The sequence below is a fragment of the Neltuma alba genome, unplaced genomic scaffold (assembly GCF_004799145.2).
Source record: "Neltuma alba isolate B1F8T4 unplaced genomic scaffold, ASM479914v2 tig00010875_pilon, whole genome shotgun sequence".
NCBI lineage: Eukaryota > Viridiplantae > Streptophyta > Magnoliopsida > Fabales > Fabaceae > Neltuma > Neltuma alba.
This window is the reverse complement of record NW_021635666.1, coordinates 1,177,666-1,193,709: the sequence shown is the minus strand read 5'-3', so window position 1 is coordinate 1,193,709 and position 16,044 is coordinate 1,177,666. Positions and strand designations below refer to the sequence as shown.

General features: G+C 34.2%; 2 protein-coding genes across 4 annotated transcripts; one reads left to right on the top strand and one right to left on the bottom strand.

The window, feature by feature from the left end:
- The first annotated feature begins 1,897 nt into the window (after positions 1-1,897).
- LOC114759650 (uncharacterized) lies at positions 1,898-4,440 on the top strand. The gene is made up of 2 exons (XM_028948860.1): positions 1,898-2,608; positions 3,601-4,440. Exons 1-2 carry the CDS (start codon positions 1,898-1,900, stop codon positions 4,390-4,392), a joined length of 1,503 nt encoding a protein of 500 aa, XP_028804693.1. The 3' UTR covers positions 4,393-4,440.
- Positions 4,441-5,257: 817 nt separating this feature from the next.
- Positions 5,258-10,769, bottom strand: LOC114759649 (pentatricopeptide repeat-containing protein At1g52640, mitochondrial-like). 3 transcript variants are annotated; one of them, XR_003741935.1, is made up of 3 exons: positions 10,514-10,769; positions 6,711-8,680; positions 5,258-6,241 (listed from the first exon to the last, which is right to left on the bottom strand). XR_003741935.1 is itself a non-coding variant. In XM_028948858.1 (2 exons), exon 2 carries the CDS (start codon positions 8,520-8,522, stop codon positions 6,987-6,989), a length of 1,536 nt encoding a protein of 511 aa, XP_028804691.1. In that variant the 5' UTR covers positions 8,523-8,680; positions 10,514-10,769; the 3' UTR covers positions 5,258-6,986. The 3 variants fall into 3 exon arrangements, 1 of the variants encoding a protein (XP_028804691.1); XR_003741936.1 differs by having other exon boundaries at positions 5,258-5,675; XM_028948858.1 differs by having other exon boundaries at positions 5,258-8,680.
- Between the last annotated feature and the right edge of the window lie 5,275 nt (positions 10,770-16,044).

Here is a 16,044-nt window from a genome sequence, read left to right as displayed (position 1 = left end):
TTGAAGTTTTATATTTATAATCAAATTAAATGTCAAAATAGTTTTTATGTTAAGGATTGAGGTAGTATTGTTTAATAGCAATTAATTATAAACTCAACAAAAACAAGACATATGTTTGATTGAAGAATTTGATATAATAGATATAAAGAACTTGATCGTATTTTTTTTAAAAACTATTTTTGAAGAAAATTATAATTATGGCTCTTGTGTTATCAGACTTTGTTGCTCTATTGACATTAGGCATCTGAGGCTTTCTTAAGCGTAAGGTTTGAAGTTCACATTCTTTCTTAGAAGCATAACAGGTGTGAGTGAAAGGGGGGAAAATTTTTTGCTCTCACTTTAAATCCAAACACGTCTTATGACTCATCTCTCCTGCATGGGTAGTTAGGGTGTGAATTGAATTAAATAATTGACTCTTGTGTAGACGGTTGTAGCGTTTTGCAGGCCTTCCATAAAATGCAATTTTCTCGACTTCATAAAGTTTATTGCATTTTTTTTTCATATGCAATGCCTTTCAGCTGTGCGGATCAACTTGTATTATTGTCTGTATAGTAGACTCAAAAAGCATTGTTCTCTTAGAAACAACTTCACTCGCATCGCTTTGATTTAACTTATGATGGATGACTGTCGATTGGATTTTTTTGTTCTGAGAGAATCTCAAAAAAATGATTTTGAATTTTAAAATTTTAAATTTGTCTTATTTACTACACTTTAATAATAATTAACAATATTTAAAAAGTAAATAACAATATATTTTTGTAGTCATTTTTTATTTAAGATTTTAAAATTTTAGAGGTATTTTTTTAGGATTTTTTTCCCTTTAAAAGCTTAATAAAGTTATTAGCAACAAATTTGATGTTTTAACCATTTTTCGGGTGTATAGTGATAATGCAGAGCCAAAAGGGCAGTGTCTTTGTTGTGTCAAGATGTTCCTAAAGAGGCGATTTTCTTTGAAAATGCAGAGCCATTGCTGCAAAACTCTTAACATCTTGCTTGAATCAAATTAAATGATACCACCCCAGTTCCTATTATAAGACAGTCTTATTAGAAGTCTTCAAGTGGGATATCAATTTTTTTTTTTTATAAATAAGGGTCAAGGTCCAATTTTATCCGCAAGTCTTTATTCGGGAGCTGTGGATATTCAAAAGTTTTTTTAAAACCAATTTTTGGCTATATACTGATAAGCATATTTAAGTATTGCAATTTATTTCTCAGAGTGGATGGAGTGAATGGAAGGTTTCAAAAGAAGGGGGTGGGTTTGGGACTTGGGAGTACAGAGGTAAAGGAAAGAAGGGAAGTTGATGCTGACATGGCACTGCCACGTGTTAGAGATGAGTAAACTAAAAAAAAAAAAATTCCAGTACCTACAATTTAAAATAAAAACTTTCGGGATAAAATTGGACCTTAATCATCAAACTTGCTCCCATTTAAAGTTCCATATAATTTTTCTTGTTCGCTTCTCCATATGTAATTCATGATTTAAAATAAGAGTAAATTTAACTTTTTTTAGTCTTCAAACAAATTTAATAATTTAACCATCTTTGTATTTTTGGTGAGGAGGTTAGAAGTACCTTATAATAAATAAGGATACCGCAGAGTAAGTTACTGCCTCGACTCTGATGAATTTCTCTGCTGCATCCGCAACAGAGTTGTGTGGCAACCTCATGTGAAACAGCAACATTGTCGTCGAAGCAAACTCTTAAAATAATTTCGTCAATCTCTACGAGGCATGAACAGAGCAGAACAGCCATGTGCCTCAATTTTAGGATTCTTCATTTTTGTACTTTCCCACCACCTTCTCGTTGTGTGTTCACCATGAAAACAAATCAATGCATAGAAATAGGTGACTTTGACTTCAATCTCGTGATCAGCTTTTGCCTCCCAGAACCTGATTTTCATGGCCAGGGAACAACGTTTTATGTTCAGTTTCCGACGTCTCTGTTACCTTGTCTTCATCTTCTCCATCTTCTCCGTCATCTTAGTCCTCTCTTGGTGTCACTTTTCTGGCCAATGCTATTATCCAAACCAATTATTATCAACAGAAAAGAAGTCAAATTATAATAGCAATCAACCAATCATCAACCTCCTTTCATATCCTTTTGCATGGAACCGCCTTGCCTTTTCATCAGAATTACCACCTCCAAGGCTCTTAAAGATTGCACTTTTTGTCAAGAAATGGCCTCGGAGATCTCACGCCGGCGGGCTCGAACGCCACGCCCTCACACTCCACCTCGCTCTTGCCAGAAGAGGCCATGAACTTCACATCTTCACGACGTCGTCGTCGTCGCCGCCGCCTTCGGATTCATCTCTTCCAGAATATGAGCTTACCAACTTGCATTTTCACCTCTCAGAACCAACGCCTGGTGGTTACCTTGATCAAGCTTCAGTTTGGGAGCAATTTCAAGCAGAGAACTCAACAGGAAGACCATTTGATGTGGTTCATACTGAGAGTGTTGGTCTTAGGTACACTCGATCACGCTATGTTAGTAATTTGGCTGTCTCTTGGCATGGGATTGCATATGAAACCATTCATTCTGATATCATTCAAGAACTTCTGAGAAGTCCCCAAGAACCACAGGCGAAAGCATTGACCGAAAGGGCAATGAAGGTTGTGTTGCAATCTTTTTATTGTGGATTAGTATATTTTATTGCTATAACATCTATGGCCTTAATTGGGTAATCAGTTTGATTTTACATACTAACGCCTCTATTGGTTCAACTAGAAAGTTCTTCCCAGAAAATGACACTTACTGAGAAGTAACTTCCCAGAAGGTTAATGTATAAGTTGTTTGGTTTATTTTGTATTTATTGGGAAATTACAATTATTTTTTAAAGAAATATATTATCTGTTTATTCGTAAGACAAAAACACCATAGAAGTAGAATTTACCTAGTTTTAAGGAAAGTATGAGGCTTAATTTTTGGAAAGTTAAATTTTTTTAGTGAACCAAGCAATATGTATTTTACTACTACTTAAAAAGTCCAACTTCTCCCCAGTGAGGCCACCATATTGGCGCCTATTTAAATGTGTGGTTTTTGATAGATTGACTCACACACACAAGGTCTACTGACTACTGGGCAATGTCTCCCAATCTTCCTATCACAAGGCTGATTAAATAGGCCGACATAAGAGTAGGGCATTTGTGCTATATTAGTTAATAATTTATTTATTTTGCATTGATATTTTTAGTTGAAGTAACTAGAAAGTAATTTGATAAAGGAAAAATAACAAAAAAGGAAGCTGAAAATTATTAAATCCCAAATCAAGTATGATAACAACACTTTATTTCGTGTTGACAACATTAATTTGTAAATGACAACAAATTTTTGTTGACATTCTCATTTAATATTTAGTAATTTTCAGCTTCTTTTTTTTTGTCATTTTTCTTTTAATAAATTCTAAATACAACTTCCTATTTCACTGAGCATTCTCTAGCTATTTCTTGATTCTCCTCTCACTAGAGTTCTCTCCTAATACTATAACCTTAGGAGCCTAACAGGTTGTATCATAGCCCTAATCTATTAAACTCCATCATGATTATCCTAGAATCATAAGGTTCAAATATGCACAATTACTCACTATCTTGAATATTATCAGCAGGTTGTTGAAGAGGTAAAGTTCTTCCCAAATTATGCACATCATGTCGCCACTAGTGACCATGCTGGAGACATCCTGAAGAGGGTCTACATGATCCCAGAAGAAAGAGTTCATATTATTCTCAATGGGGTGGACCAAGATGTTTTCAAACCAGACATCTCCAAAGCAAAAGAGTTCAAGCAGAGGCATAACATTCCAGATTCTAAGTCACTGATTATAGGACTTGCAGGTAGACTAGTCAAAGACAAAGGACACCCATTAATGTTTGAAGCTTTAGAGCAGATTATATCAGAAAACAGGACGTTCCAAGAAAATATCATGGTTCTGGTTGCTGGAGATGGTCCTTGGGCTGCAAGATACAGAGATTTAGGGCCGAATATAATGGTTTTGGGGCCACTTGATCAAGCTGAACTGGCTTGTTTCTATAATGCTATTGACATATTCCTAAACCCTACTTTAAGAGCACAAGGGTTGGATCACACATTGTTAGAAGCAATGCTTTCTGGGAAGCCAGTAATGGCTACTAGGCTTGCAAGCATTGTAGGGTCTGTAATTGTTGACAAGGAAATGGGTTATACATTTTCTCCAACAGTGACTTCATTAAAGAAGGCCATCTATGAGGAATGTGGTGGGGGTAGGGAAGTTTTAGAGAGGAAAGGTCAGGTTGCTCTGCAAAGAGGTCTGAAATTCTTCACTGCTACAAAAATGGTGGCTGCTTATGAAAGGCTTTTTCTTTGCATATCAAACAGAAACAATGGGAACAATCTTTGTCAGTATCAACCGCCAAGTAATTAGATGAGCATAGAAATAAAGAGCAGCAGGATGGCAATTCCATTCAAATGTTCATTTTGCATGGACGTAGGAATCCTGGTTCCTACATAGGAATCTTTGTAAAGAGTGAGATTGGCAATTTCAGATCGTCTTGAACAAACCAGTTTTTCAAAGTGCCCTAAAATCACGTCTCATATAGGTTTCAGCAATTCCATTTGACGCTTTCAACATTATAATTACAATTAGAAGCAAGGCACCTACTGCACGATAAATGCAGAATGAAAGGATTAGATATTATAAATATATTTATTATAAAAAGGTAGCTAGATTTGATTTAAAAATGACAATAAAACAATAAATAAATGAGTAACTAAGGGTTATAGAGGGCGAAATGTTAATGGGCAAAGGATATCACGATCTAACTGCAGCAGCTTATAGCAGCAAAATTTTGGGGAAAATTTGTCAGAAAAGCAAACTGTTCCAGCCTAAAATATCTCATAATTCTTAGATAATAGGGAAGAATAAATCGTTTTTTTTTTTTTTTTGGGAGAGAGCTCTTTAACCTTGAAATTAAATGCCTGCAGTGATAGGGAGAGGATTCCTGAGATTATCCTCGCAAATCAAGGTCTCATACCTCAGTATCAGCTTCTTCCTCAATGCAAAGTTTTGGACTTCAACACAATCATTCTTGCAAGCGCATCTTCAACTTTATTAGCATAAGGTGATGTATATGATCCGCATTCCTTTAGAAGCATGCTTATGGCAAGCACAGTGAAGTTGCTCAGTGATATTAAATTGCAGAATGATTCATACTGCTCTAGTAGTGTACAACAGTAAAATCTTATCCTGAAAAATTGGCTTTCGTTTTGGGGAAAAGAGAGATTCAGACTTCATCCTTTTCATCAGTTAGCTACACAAATATCATCATCCAACGGCAGCAATGGCAAGAGCCGATTCATTCATAGTTACAGGGGTAACTGAGTAAGATTAGACAGATTACATTTACAGCGTAGAAAATGATACATAACTAACTACTGAGAGCAGCAGGACCATCTCCGACACAGGAGAGGTTACTGCAAACCTTGCTTAGTAGTTGAGATATTTTCTCCAAAACTTCCATATCCTTAGATAGAACATAACGAACATATAGCCAATCAAAGTATATTCCTCCTTCCACTCATTGTGATTAGCTAGGCTGATAAAGAATTCAGGTCCAGAATCAACCCACGAAACAGATCCTCTTCTTATGGGAGGACAGAACTCTATGGGAGCATTCCTCATTATAGATCCTTGGGCTTCAAGTGTTCCTGGAATTAGCGCGAAAGGAAGACTACGTAGAGCCTACATCAGAAACTAAAACCATAAGCACAAGTGTGAAGGTAGAAAACTCAACAGCTCAGAGGTAAGTCATATAATTATTAGGGAAATATATAAATACGATCTTTCAACTTTGAACCATTGGCGAACAATCCCAGCAGTGAAGAGCTGGACCTCTTTTAGTCTTATAAGGGGCAATTCAATGAAAACTCTGGACAAGAATATCCCTTGACCAAATCTCTATTATTTATACAATAGCTTTCGGTTTCTTTACCGTAGTTTATACAATATTAGTATCAAAACTCGTTACCAAATGTTCAAGGCTAAGAAACAACATTATCTCATGGGCTCCTTGAAAATTATGCCTCACATTCTATAGTAAGAATATGCCCAAATCACAAGTTTATGACGAAAAACATACACTGCTCTACCCTGAGTCTCCGGAAGGAACTTTGTAGATTGCTCTTATGTGGAAAATAAAATTCTTGGATAATATGGCCTAACATAAATTGAGGTTATTTCTACGCAGCTCTTAGCTCTAACGTGAATTGAGAAACTGCAATAACGAAAGCAAAGTCAGACTTTCAATTTACAATTGCAAAATAACTTCAATGGTTTCTTTAAGGCAACTAAGTATCATTTGCGTCCGGAAGGAATCACTTCATTTTTCAAGGTACTTTTAAGATTATTATATCAAGATTTCAGCTACAAAGAGGAATAAATACTAATCTTTGAAAAAGTAGCCGAATCTTAATATGCAGACTCAATAAATCCTCGGACTTTCGATTTACAACTGCAAAATAACTTCAATGGTTTCTCTAAGACAACTAAGTATCATTTGCATCTAGAAGGAATCACTTCATTTTTTAGGGTATTCTCGAGATTATCATATCAAGATTTCAGCCATAATAATCACCAATCTATGAAAATGTAGCTGAATCCTAATATGCAGATTCAATAAATCCTCAGTCACTTAAAATCACATATGCAATCAAGAAAATAATGGCAATAAAGGGATACTTAACAAGACAATAGGTGGAAAGTAATGCAACAGGCATGAGAAGGTATGATTAAAAAAACAAGGCCATCAACATTTTGCTTCATCTATCACCTGCTCTGCTGATCCCAGAACCTTCCATTAGCATCTCCATAGTACAGCAAGCATCATGGTCAATTGCAGTTGCAAAACTCTCAATCTTCTAAGAGCGCTATGCTTTTATAAAATGGACAACTAAGTTCATACAGTCCAGCACACTTCACCATAACAATTTCCCTTATCCACCAAACTGCCACTTCATTCTTCAGTCACTTTCCATGTCTGTCCCATCACATCTTGACTTTGTTAGAGCTCTAGTGCCCATCATAACATTTGCTAATTCTTGGATTGTGCAAGATGTGCTCTGCCGCATTTTATCAGTAAGTATTTCAACTTGATCTGAAAAACCTAAACCCAAGAGCCTATTCCTCATCAACTCAATGGTAGTAACATAAGGAGGTATTCCTTCATCAATCATCATCTCAAAGTACTTACAAGCCTCCTCCAGCATGCCCTTCTTCTTGCACAATCCATGAACCATGACAGCATATGTTGAAACTGAAGGATGAAAACCCCAACCTAACATCTTCTCCCAAACTTCATTTACTTTATCAAACCTTCCAATCCTGATCAACAATTTCAGCACCATATTATAGGTATGACGGTCAGGAAGACAGTTTTCTTTTTCCATCCTGGATATCAACCTAAGAGCCCTATTGACCTCACAATGATCACAATGGTAAGCTAATACTGAGTTATAACTCCAGGCATCTGGCTGGACACTACTAGCAATCATTTCATCCAACAATTCATAAGCTTCTTCCACTTTCTCAAGTTTACAAAGTCTCTTTATAATATGATTGTATGCATACACATTTAGCAAGAGGTTACCTCTTTTCACTCTACTGAGAACCCTGAAAACTGAATGCAGATCATTCATATCACAATATGTACGAATGAATATTGAATATGTATAGGCATCTGGCTCAACTCCTTTTGACATCATATCTTGAAACAACTTGGTGGCTTCATCAACTTTACCTCCTTTGCATAGGGCCTCTAACAAGTTATTATAAGCAAGCAAATCCACAGTACAACCTTCTACAACCATTTCATCAAACAACTCAAGTGCTTTCTCTGCATCACCAATTTCACCCCATCCCCTTATTAAAATGCTGTAAGTCTTAGCATTTAACTTGAACCTACTCTTAGTTTGATAAAAAAACTGTTGAGCATGTTTGACATGTTTCTTCTTGCATAAAATAAACAAAAGCTTATCAAAATCATGAATATTTGGCTTAACTCCAAATTCTTCCATTCTAATGAAAGCCCGTATTGCACCACCTGGCAAATTAGCACGGCTATATGCCCCAAAAATGAGCCAGAAAAGTTCACTCCTAATTTCACAACAACGGGTCTCTCTGATTTCTGTGAGAAAGTCCCATAGTATGGCAAATTGATTGCCTGCTCCCAAGATTTCCACCAAAATGTGGGAGCTCTCAGCACTAGGTTGAAAATCTGGAATTGACTTAGCCCAAATAAAGAACCTGTGAGCTGAGAAACAAAGATTCTTGCACCGTTTCAAGACCTGCTCAACCAAATTTGTGGATATTTGAGTTGAAAATGGATGCAGAGAGTGCTCCAAATCATGGTGGGGATCACGGTGGTCACTGAGCACACGAGAAATCTCATTCACAAGATCTGATGATAAGGTGTAAGAGGAAGAGTGATAACAATGGGGTTTATGCTGAAAGAAAGACCACAAGGTTCTATGCTTAGAGAAGAATAAGCGTATGGCCATTTTGGAATTAGATTATGTTTGATCTAGAGCTTATTCCAGCACTCAACATAATTGTCCTCAGTTGTTTTAGCAAAAACACCATCAGAAACAACTATTGGATTTGGAATACTTTTCAAAGCAAATGCCCATCACTCATGTACAATAATAACATAATACCCCTGCATATGAAGTAAGAGAAAATCCGTTAACTAAACCAATAGTACAATTATGGAATGATTCTTCAAATGAATGTACTGCACAACATTGTTTTTTCACTGAACTTCTATTTTCGCCAACTAAATAAGATGAAAATTGGCTGCTATACATTAACAGTTTGAATTAAGCCTAACTTTAGCAAAAATAGTGAGCTTGAGGGATCTGAGAGAAATATTGGGCCTGAGACATTAGCCCTATGGTAGAAAGAACTATACAAACCAGAGATATCAGTTGGCAGAAAAAGGGGAAACTAGTGTAATGAATTCCGACATATAGTGGTGGTGTGGGTGTGCATGGGGGTATGGAAAAAGTGTGAGACTCTTGAATGCTAGCGTAGGGTGAGAGGTTTCATTGTGTCTTTTGTTTCCCTTTGTTCTGTCTTTGTGGGCTATGGAAAAAGTGTGAGACTCTTGAATGCTAGCGTAGGGTGAGGCCTGTGAGGTTTCATTGTGTCTTTTGTTTCCCGTTGTTCTGTCTTTGTGGAGGCATGGAAAAAGTGAGAGACTCTTGAATGCTAGCGTAGGGTGAGGTCTGTGAGGTTTGATTGTGTCTTTTGTTTCCCTTTGTTCTGTCTTGTACTACGTGCGTAGCTAAGCTGTGTATTCTGGTTCTAGTCGTTAATTCTCCCACTGAGGTTGAAGGCATAATCAGTGATTTTGCTTCAGTTTGATATTATCACAGCTTATATTAATATATTTCAGCAACGTTTCCATCAGAGATGAAATCATTTGGAGGCCCTCTACAATAGAAGATATGGTAGTGAATTTTTTCTGAGAAAGTAGCAAAACGTTTCAAGCTCTAATGAATTCCAATTCCATTGGTTAGAATTACATGCTATGCTGTCTCTTGCATTCCAATTTTGTGTTATGATCTAATAACAAAAGATGAGGAGATTTAGTGACTGCAGCTAGGAGAAATTATTACATATACTCAAAGTGCCAGCATATTTGTACTCTATCCACTCAAAACACAACCGTTCACCTGATATTCATCCTAGCTGTCAGCCACTTGTTTTATTGTAATAGTAACTAAGAAAACAGTGACTCTTCATTTACTTCTTTCTTTCCTACCCTCTTTTATTTTCTTCCTGCTGTATTCACCATTTCAATGTACTCTGCCAAGCACAAACAGCTAGAGGACCACGTAGGTTGTGCAGCGGGGTGAGACGAACATAGACAGAATAGAGTGCAACGACTAGCCTGTGGATGGGAAAACTTGCTTTCAATATTTGTATTGTCTCAAAGTTTTAGTTCAAGTTTTCAGTTTCTTTTTCCCCGTCCTTCTCTTAAATATGAAATCGAATAAATAAACCAAGGACTAACTCCGGTTCTTCCTTTTAGTTTATATTATTTTTCATTTTCAATCTATAATATTATTGTACCAGTTTATATGATTTTCTTTTTTTTATACAATGCCATTGTTTACTGAGTATCAATGCACTTCCGTTTCAATACAATTTAAGAATGTGCTTCGAACACATTTCTCTGTATATCAACAACCACAAAACTGGGTAAACATAAGGATTACAAGGCTGGAAATATTGAAAAACAATTTCAAATATGGGCAGCAACGAATCCAGTAAAAAAATAAGAAGAAAATAGAATATCCCACATCAATTGCACTCAAATCCAGATTTATACCTCCGTCCTAGACCAACGAATCAAGAATCAAGATTTGGATAAAAGGGGAAAAAAAATCATATGGGAAGCAATGAATCCACAATAGGACGACCCTTTAGACAAAATAAACATCATAAATCAGAGTAGATCAATTATATGCAAGAACCCAAGAAGCACCTCATTGTCCTTCATCTTAGACCTCCATAATCCAACCAAAGATTTCTTCATCCCTCCGCACGCATCATTGTCCTCCGATTACCAGTACCGGGATGTCGATGGCTAGAGAAAGAAGAGAGGAAGGGAGCCATGAATGGAGAGGAAAGAGAATAACCGAAAAAGGGTGTTGCTCGCCCTGAGGAAGCTCGCCGACAATGGCGATTGCTTATTCGGAGGAGCCAACAGTAAACGGAGAGGAGAGGTGGGCATGGCAGTCGCTCACCCAAAAGAGCAGAAACCCAGAAACAGGGACAGAGAGACTGGGGGTTAACGGGTGTAAGAATGAACGGTCAGGATTAAATTAGCATCGAGGATCAGGATTTGTGGCTCGTTGTTGATGTGGAGTCGATTATTAAAGGGTTTATAGTTAATAGGAAAAATGACAGATAAAGAAGATAGAATATATGATATTTTAATTTGAAAAGCTAAGAAAATTTAATGACAGAGAGAAGTCCTTCCCAAATTAAAATTTTAAAATTCAGTAAAATGATAAAAATTGTATCTTTTTTTTAAAAAAAAGCTCACCCCCTAACCGATGGCCGGCCACCACAGGCGATTGGCCGCTAGCACCAACCACCGGCGTGGTGGCTGCCAGTGGAGTTTTTTTGGTCACATTTTTTCTTTTGACCATGAGAATATTGCAAGAAAGTGGTGGGAGTGGGATTTGATCATACTACTCCTGGGTCATTTTGGCCAACAAAAAAGAAGATGACCATTGAGCCATCAAAAACTTATTAACTTTATAACGCAAACAAAAATATAAGTCGACTCTTTTGCTGTGACTCCAACCCGTGACAACAATTTACCTGGGGATGACAAATGTTAATTAAAAAATAACAAGTCTAAATTTGATATTAACAAAGTAACTTTTCCTGATACATAACAAAAAATAGCACGTGCATTAATTAAAAATGATAATAATTTATTTAAAAATAATATGTCTTTGTTGGAAAATGACACGTCTTTAGTAGAAAATGACAACAATTTATTTGAGAATGTATATGCTATTTCATGTTATGTATCAAGAAAAGACACATTGTTAATATCAAATTTAGACTTGTTATTTCTCAATTAAGACATGTCATTTCCACATAAATTATTGTCATTTTTAATTAATATACATGTTCTTTCATGTTATGTATCAGGAAAAAACACATTGTTAATATCAAGTTTAGGCATGTCATTTTTTAGTAAAAAGTGTCATTTTCAAATAAATTATTGTCATTTTTAATTAATGTACATGCTATTTCTTGTTATGCATCAGAAAAAATTGTTTTATTAATATCAAATTTAGACTTATTACTTCTCAATTAAGACTTGTCATTCTTAGATAAATTGTTGTCATGGGTTGGAATCACTTAAAAAAGTTAACTTATATTTTTGTTTGTATTATAAGATTAATAAGTCTTTGATGGCTCAATTGTCAATATCTTTTGTTGACCCAAATAACTAAGGGATAGTGAGATCAAATCTCACCCCTACCACTTTCTTGCAATATTTACATGGTAAAAAAAAAAATTCTTTGACAGAAAAACTCCACCGACAGCCACTGCACTAGTGGTTGGCATTAGAGCCCGATGGTGACTGTTGGCCGTCGGCGGCCAGTCACCGTCGGTGGTCGGCCACCAGTGAGGAGCTGAGCTTTTTTTAAAAATAAAAAAATACAAAGGGTATTTTTGTTATTTCACTAAATTTCAAAATTTCAATTTGAGAAGGACTTTCCTATCTGTCATTATATTTCCTTAGCTTCTCAAATTGAAATATTATATATTCCACCTTCTTTATCTGACATTTCTCCTAGTTAGTACATTGTTTTAAGAGTTTAATTGAATTTTGATTTTTGGTTCTATAGTTTCAAATCATATATTTTCGTCATTATAATTTCTTTGGTTTAAAATATTAGTTCTTATAGTTTCATAAGAATTTATTAGCTTGAGTTTAACCATGTTAATGCCATTTAGTATGTGAATAAAAACCAAAACTCGTATTACTGATTAAATTCAAAACTCATTAAAAATATAAATAAAAAAGGCTAAGAGTGTATTTAATACACTGAATTATTTTTACAAATACATTCAGCATTTTAAAAATTTTGAAGTTCATATTCACCATCATGAAGCTTTTTTCAGTTGCTTTCAACACCCTAAAGTATTTTCTGGTACAATTCTGATGCTGACAACTCAGATCCAAAATATTACATAAACTTATCTCCAAGCTATAAGCCAATCTTCAAGGATAACAAATCAGGAGAACCCACCAAGAATCCACTTTAAGTGTCTGCTTTAGCTTTACTTTAAGTCAAAGAGTGATTGTCTTGTATAATAATTAAAGGCATCTTCACTTTTATGTTATATGTCTGTCTAGAATCTTTGCTTCTGTGTGTATACAATTATTTTAGTTTGTTTGTCATAATGTAATTTTAGAGTCTTTATAAACCAAACTCTGCCAAGCAATTTTAATGTCGTCGTTAATTCCTCAAAAAAAATTTGTTAAATAAACGTGCATCAAGTATCCTAAAATATTTTTAAAGTTTTGAATGCACCTGAATTTTACTTTAGGTTGCTAGATTAATCGCCAAATACTTTAGGATACTGAACGTAATCAAAAACAAATTTCAAGATGCTAGATGAACCAAAAAAAATATTTTAAGATGTTAGACACATGTGAGCAAATATATCAAAGTGCTAGATGAACTTTAAGTCATAAAAAAGATAAATATGCTATAAAAAACAAAGAATTCATTGGCGAAAGAAATCTAAAGAACAAAAATCGATTTTGAATGGAAAATAAAAATCTGATTTCCAATACTTGAATTTCATGTTGTGCTTGCTTACTTTCAAATGTAACGAGTTGTGGATTAGAGGCTCTCTTTTTATAAATTAGTCATATGCTGAAAGGAGATAAAGAGAAGGATAATTAAGAGAAGGTTATAGAAGACTCATTCATCATTATAGAAATTAATCGTATTCAAATTATTTGATATTATCCACTGACGGCAAAGAAACCAGAAAAAAGGAGTGGGTTTTGACACATTGTGGCAGACAGGGTTACTTGGTAATGCGTGTGGGGATTGTTTGATGAATGATAATTTTGGTTGATTTAATAGGCATATAACATTTTTTAATTCTTTTAAAAATTTTATGTGTATTTTTATAATATTTTCTTCATTGATATATTTGCTGACCAATAAATATTGGTTGATGTTATGACCATGATATTCTCGCATCATTTTTAAAACATTCATGTGTATTTTTATATCCAAGCAAAGTTTATGATGTTATGTGTGCGTGGTTAAATACTCTATGAGTAAATTTGAACCTTAACCCCTATTAAAATAAGGGATAAATCACTCTTAATTAGTCTCTAATGAGTTGTAATTTTGATTTCTATATTTTTTCCGTTATTTTTATCTTTATTCTTTACACTGAGTAGGCTAACAAAATGATTGTGGGATCCAATGTTTGCAAAACACGATTTTTAAAAGTTAATTTTTAATGGATATAACTTTCTTAATTTGAATTCAAATTAAAAAAAAAATCTAATTTCTAATGCAATAAAGCATATTTAAAATTTTTTTGTAGTTTGAAATATATGATCAAAATAGTGGGTGAAGATCTTAAACATTTCAACTTTGATAGTGGATCAATGTCCTTACATATCACACAAGCTATAAATACTTTTGAAGTGAAAATTGTTTCATGTTTCATTTGAAAATCAATTCATTAAGATTTTCACTAACACGTATCTCACTAAAAGGTTTTTTTTCACATGAATATATGTTATTTTGAAATCTAGTGCTTCAATCCGGTGTGAAAAACGTTTCTTACCTTTACCCATTATTTTGATCATATCTTTTAAAATATGATTAAGGTGCATAAATATCCTGAAGTAACCACATATGAGCACTCAGTACCTGAATTTTTTTTTTTGTTTTTTTGGCTTTTATATGTTCTTAAAGTTTATTTTTATAAGAAATATGCCCTTGCTATTATTTATAATTAAATTTGACTGTTAAATTATGTAATTTAAACCATATTTTTAACGATCAAACTTAACGGTGGATGAAGGTTTAGGGCAAAAATGCTACGAAATAAAACTTCCTGAGTATATTATAGCCACACAAAAAAAAAAAAAAGTTTACAGATGCTGGGTGCTTCTTCGTAAATACTTTCAGATCTTAACCCTTTGAAATATAAAGCCTTTTTGAATGGGTTTTGTTACATTAAACCTACATTCGGAAAGCTCTCCAACAATAGGTCATTTGCTTGATACTCATTATGTTTCTTATTATAAGAAACGTCTATAAAAATCAAGTAGTAGGTCAAAATGTTAGTTAAAAGTAATAAATATGTAAGATATATATACCCTTTTTTTTTCAATTATACCCTTATTTAAAAACAAAGTACATGAGAAATAATAAGTGAAAATTTATTATAAAGAGATAATTGATGACAATTTAATAGGGATGGAAGTAAAAAGACAAGTTTAAAATTTTAAACAAAAATGATTTCTTTTTTCATATTTAAAAAGATCACTATGAGAGAAATTGATTGTTTTTTATAAAAAAAAGACAGAGGGAGTATGGAGTTAAGCAAAGAAAGTTATGTTCATTGAAAATTTACATTTAAAAATCATGTTTTGCAAAAACTTGTTCTCACAAAATCTATTCTATACATTAAAATCGATTTCATGAGTTGACAAAACCAATTTTGCTCAATGAGATCGGTGTTGTCCACATGTTGAACAGTCCTACTTTTAGCAGCAATAGTTACACTTATCGCCGCCAATATCCTATCCTCAACGACAACTTGCTTTTCAAAGGCAAATGGTTTGATTTTCAACAAGAAAGAAATGTCTTCGCTTATTGTCTATTTTTAGTGGCGAATTGAAATAGTTATCACGGGATGCTTTAAGCAATTTTGAGATGACTTTTTGTGACCGTTGAAAGTCAATTTTTTTTTTTAATTGGGTGAATGGTCTAGGCAAGAAACTTAATTGCAAAATTTTTCCCAGACTCTTATTCACAGTACTTTACACAACTCTCCAAAGTGTTGTACAGAAAATTGCTTAGCACATGCTTTAAAACTAGTACGGAATTTGGTTACACATGTAGTTCACCTGCCATATGCTGCAAATACGCCGCACCAATGTAGCCATCAAGAATGCATCATTACCACATAACTTTCATTGCTTTGTATCATTGATCAAATCTTAAGTTGAAGAAACTGGACGCAGGTGAAAAGGTCAAAATGTAACGCATAGTAAAGGTTGACCAGGAAGTTGATCAAGTCATTAAGTTATTCGGTTCACTTTCACAAACTGAATAAACTATTACTTCTGATTCTCAATATAAAACTTGGTTGACTGATTTGGGAAACTTAAGAAAGTTAAGTAAATTACTTAAAAATACTATTTTTTTTCCCAAAACTAGTCTGCTCAGCCTATAAAACTGATATATAATCTAATAATACAAATAAATATTTTAGAGAGAT

What these genes read in the sequence shown, in the direction of transcription:
- LOC114759650 (XM_028948860.1), top strand. Translation starts at nt 1,898, where the DNA reads ATGGCCAGGGAACAACGTTTTATGTTCAGTTTCCGACGTCTCTGTTAC. An exon ending in TGACCGAAAGGGCAATGAAG is followed by an intron (nt 2,609 to 3,600) that starts GTTGTGTTGCAA and finishes TATTATCAGCAG; the next exon opens with GTTGTTGAAGAGGTAAAGTT.
- LOC114759649 (XM_028948858.1), bottom strand. Translation starts at nt 8,522, where the DNA reads ATGGCCATACGCTTATTCTTCTCTAAGCATAGAACCTTGTGGTCTTTC.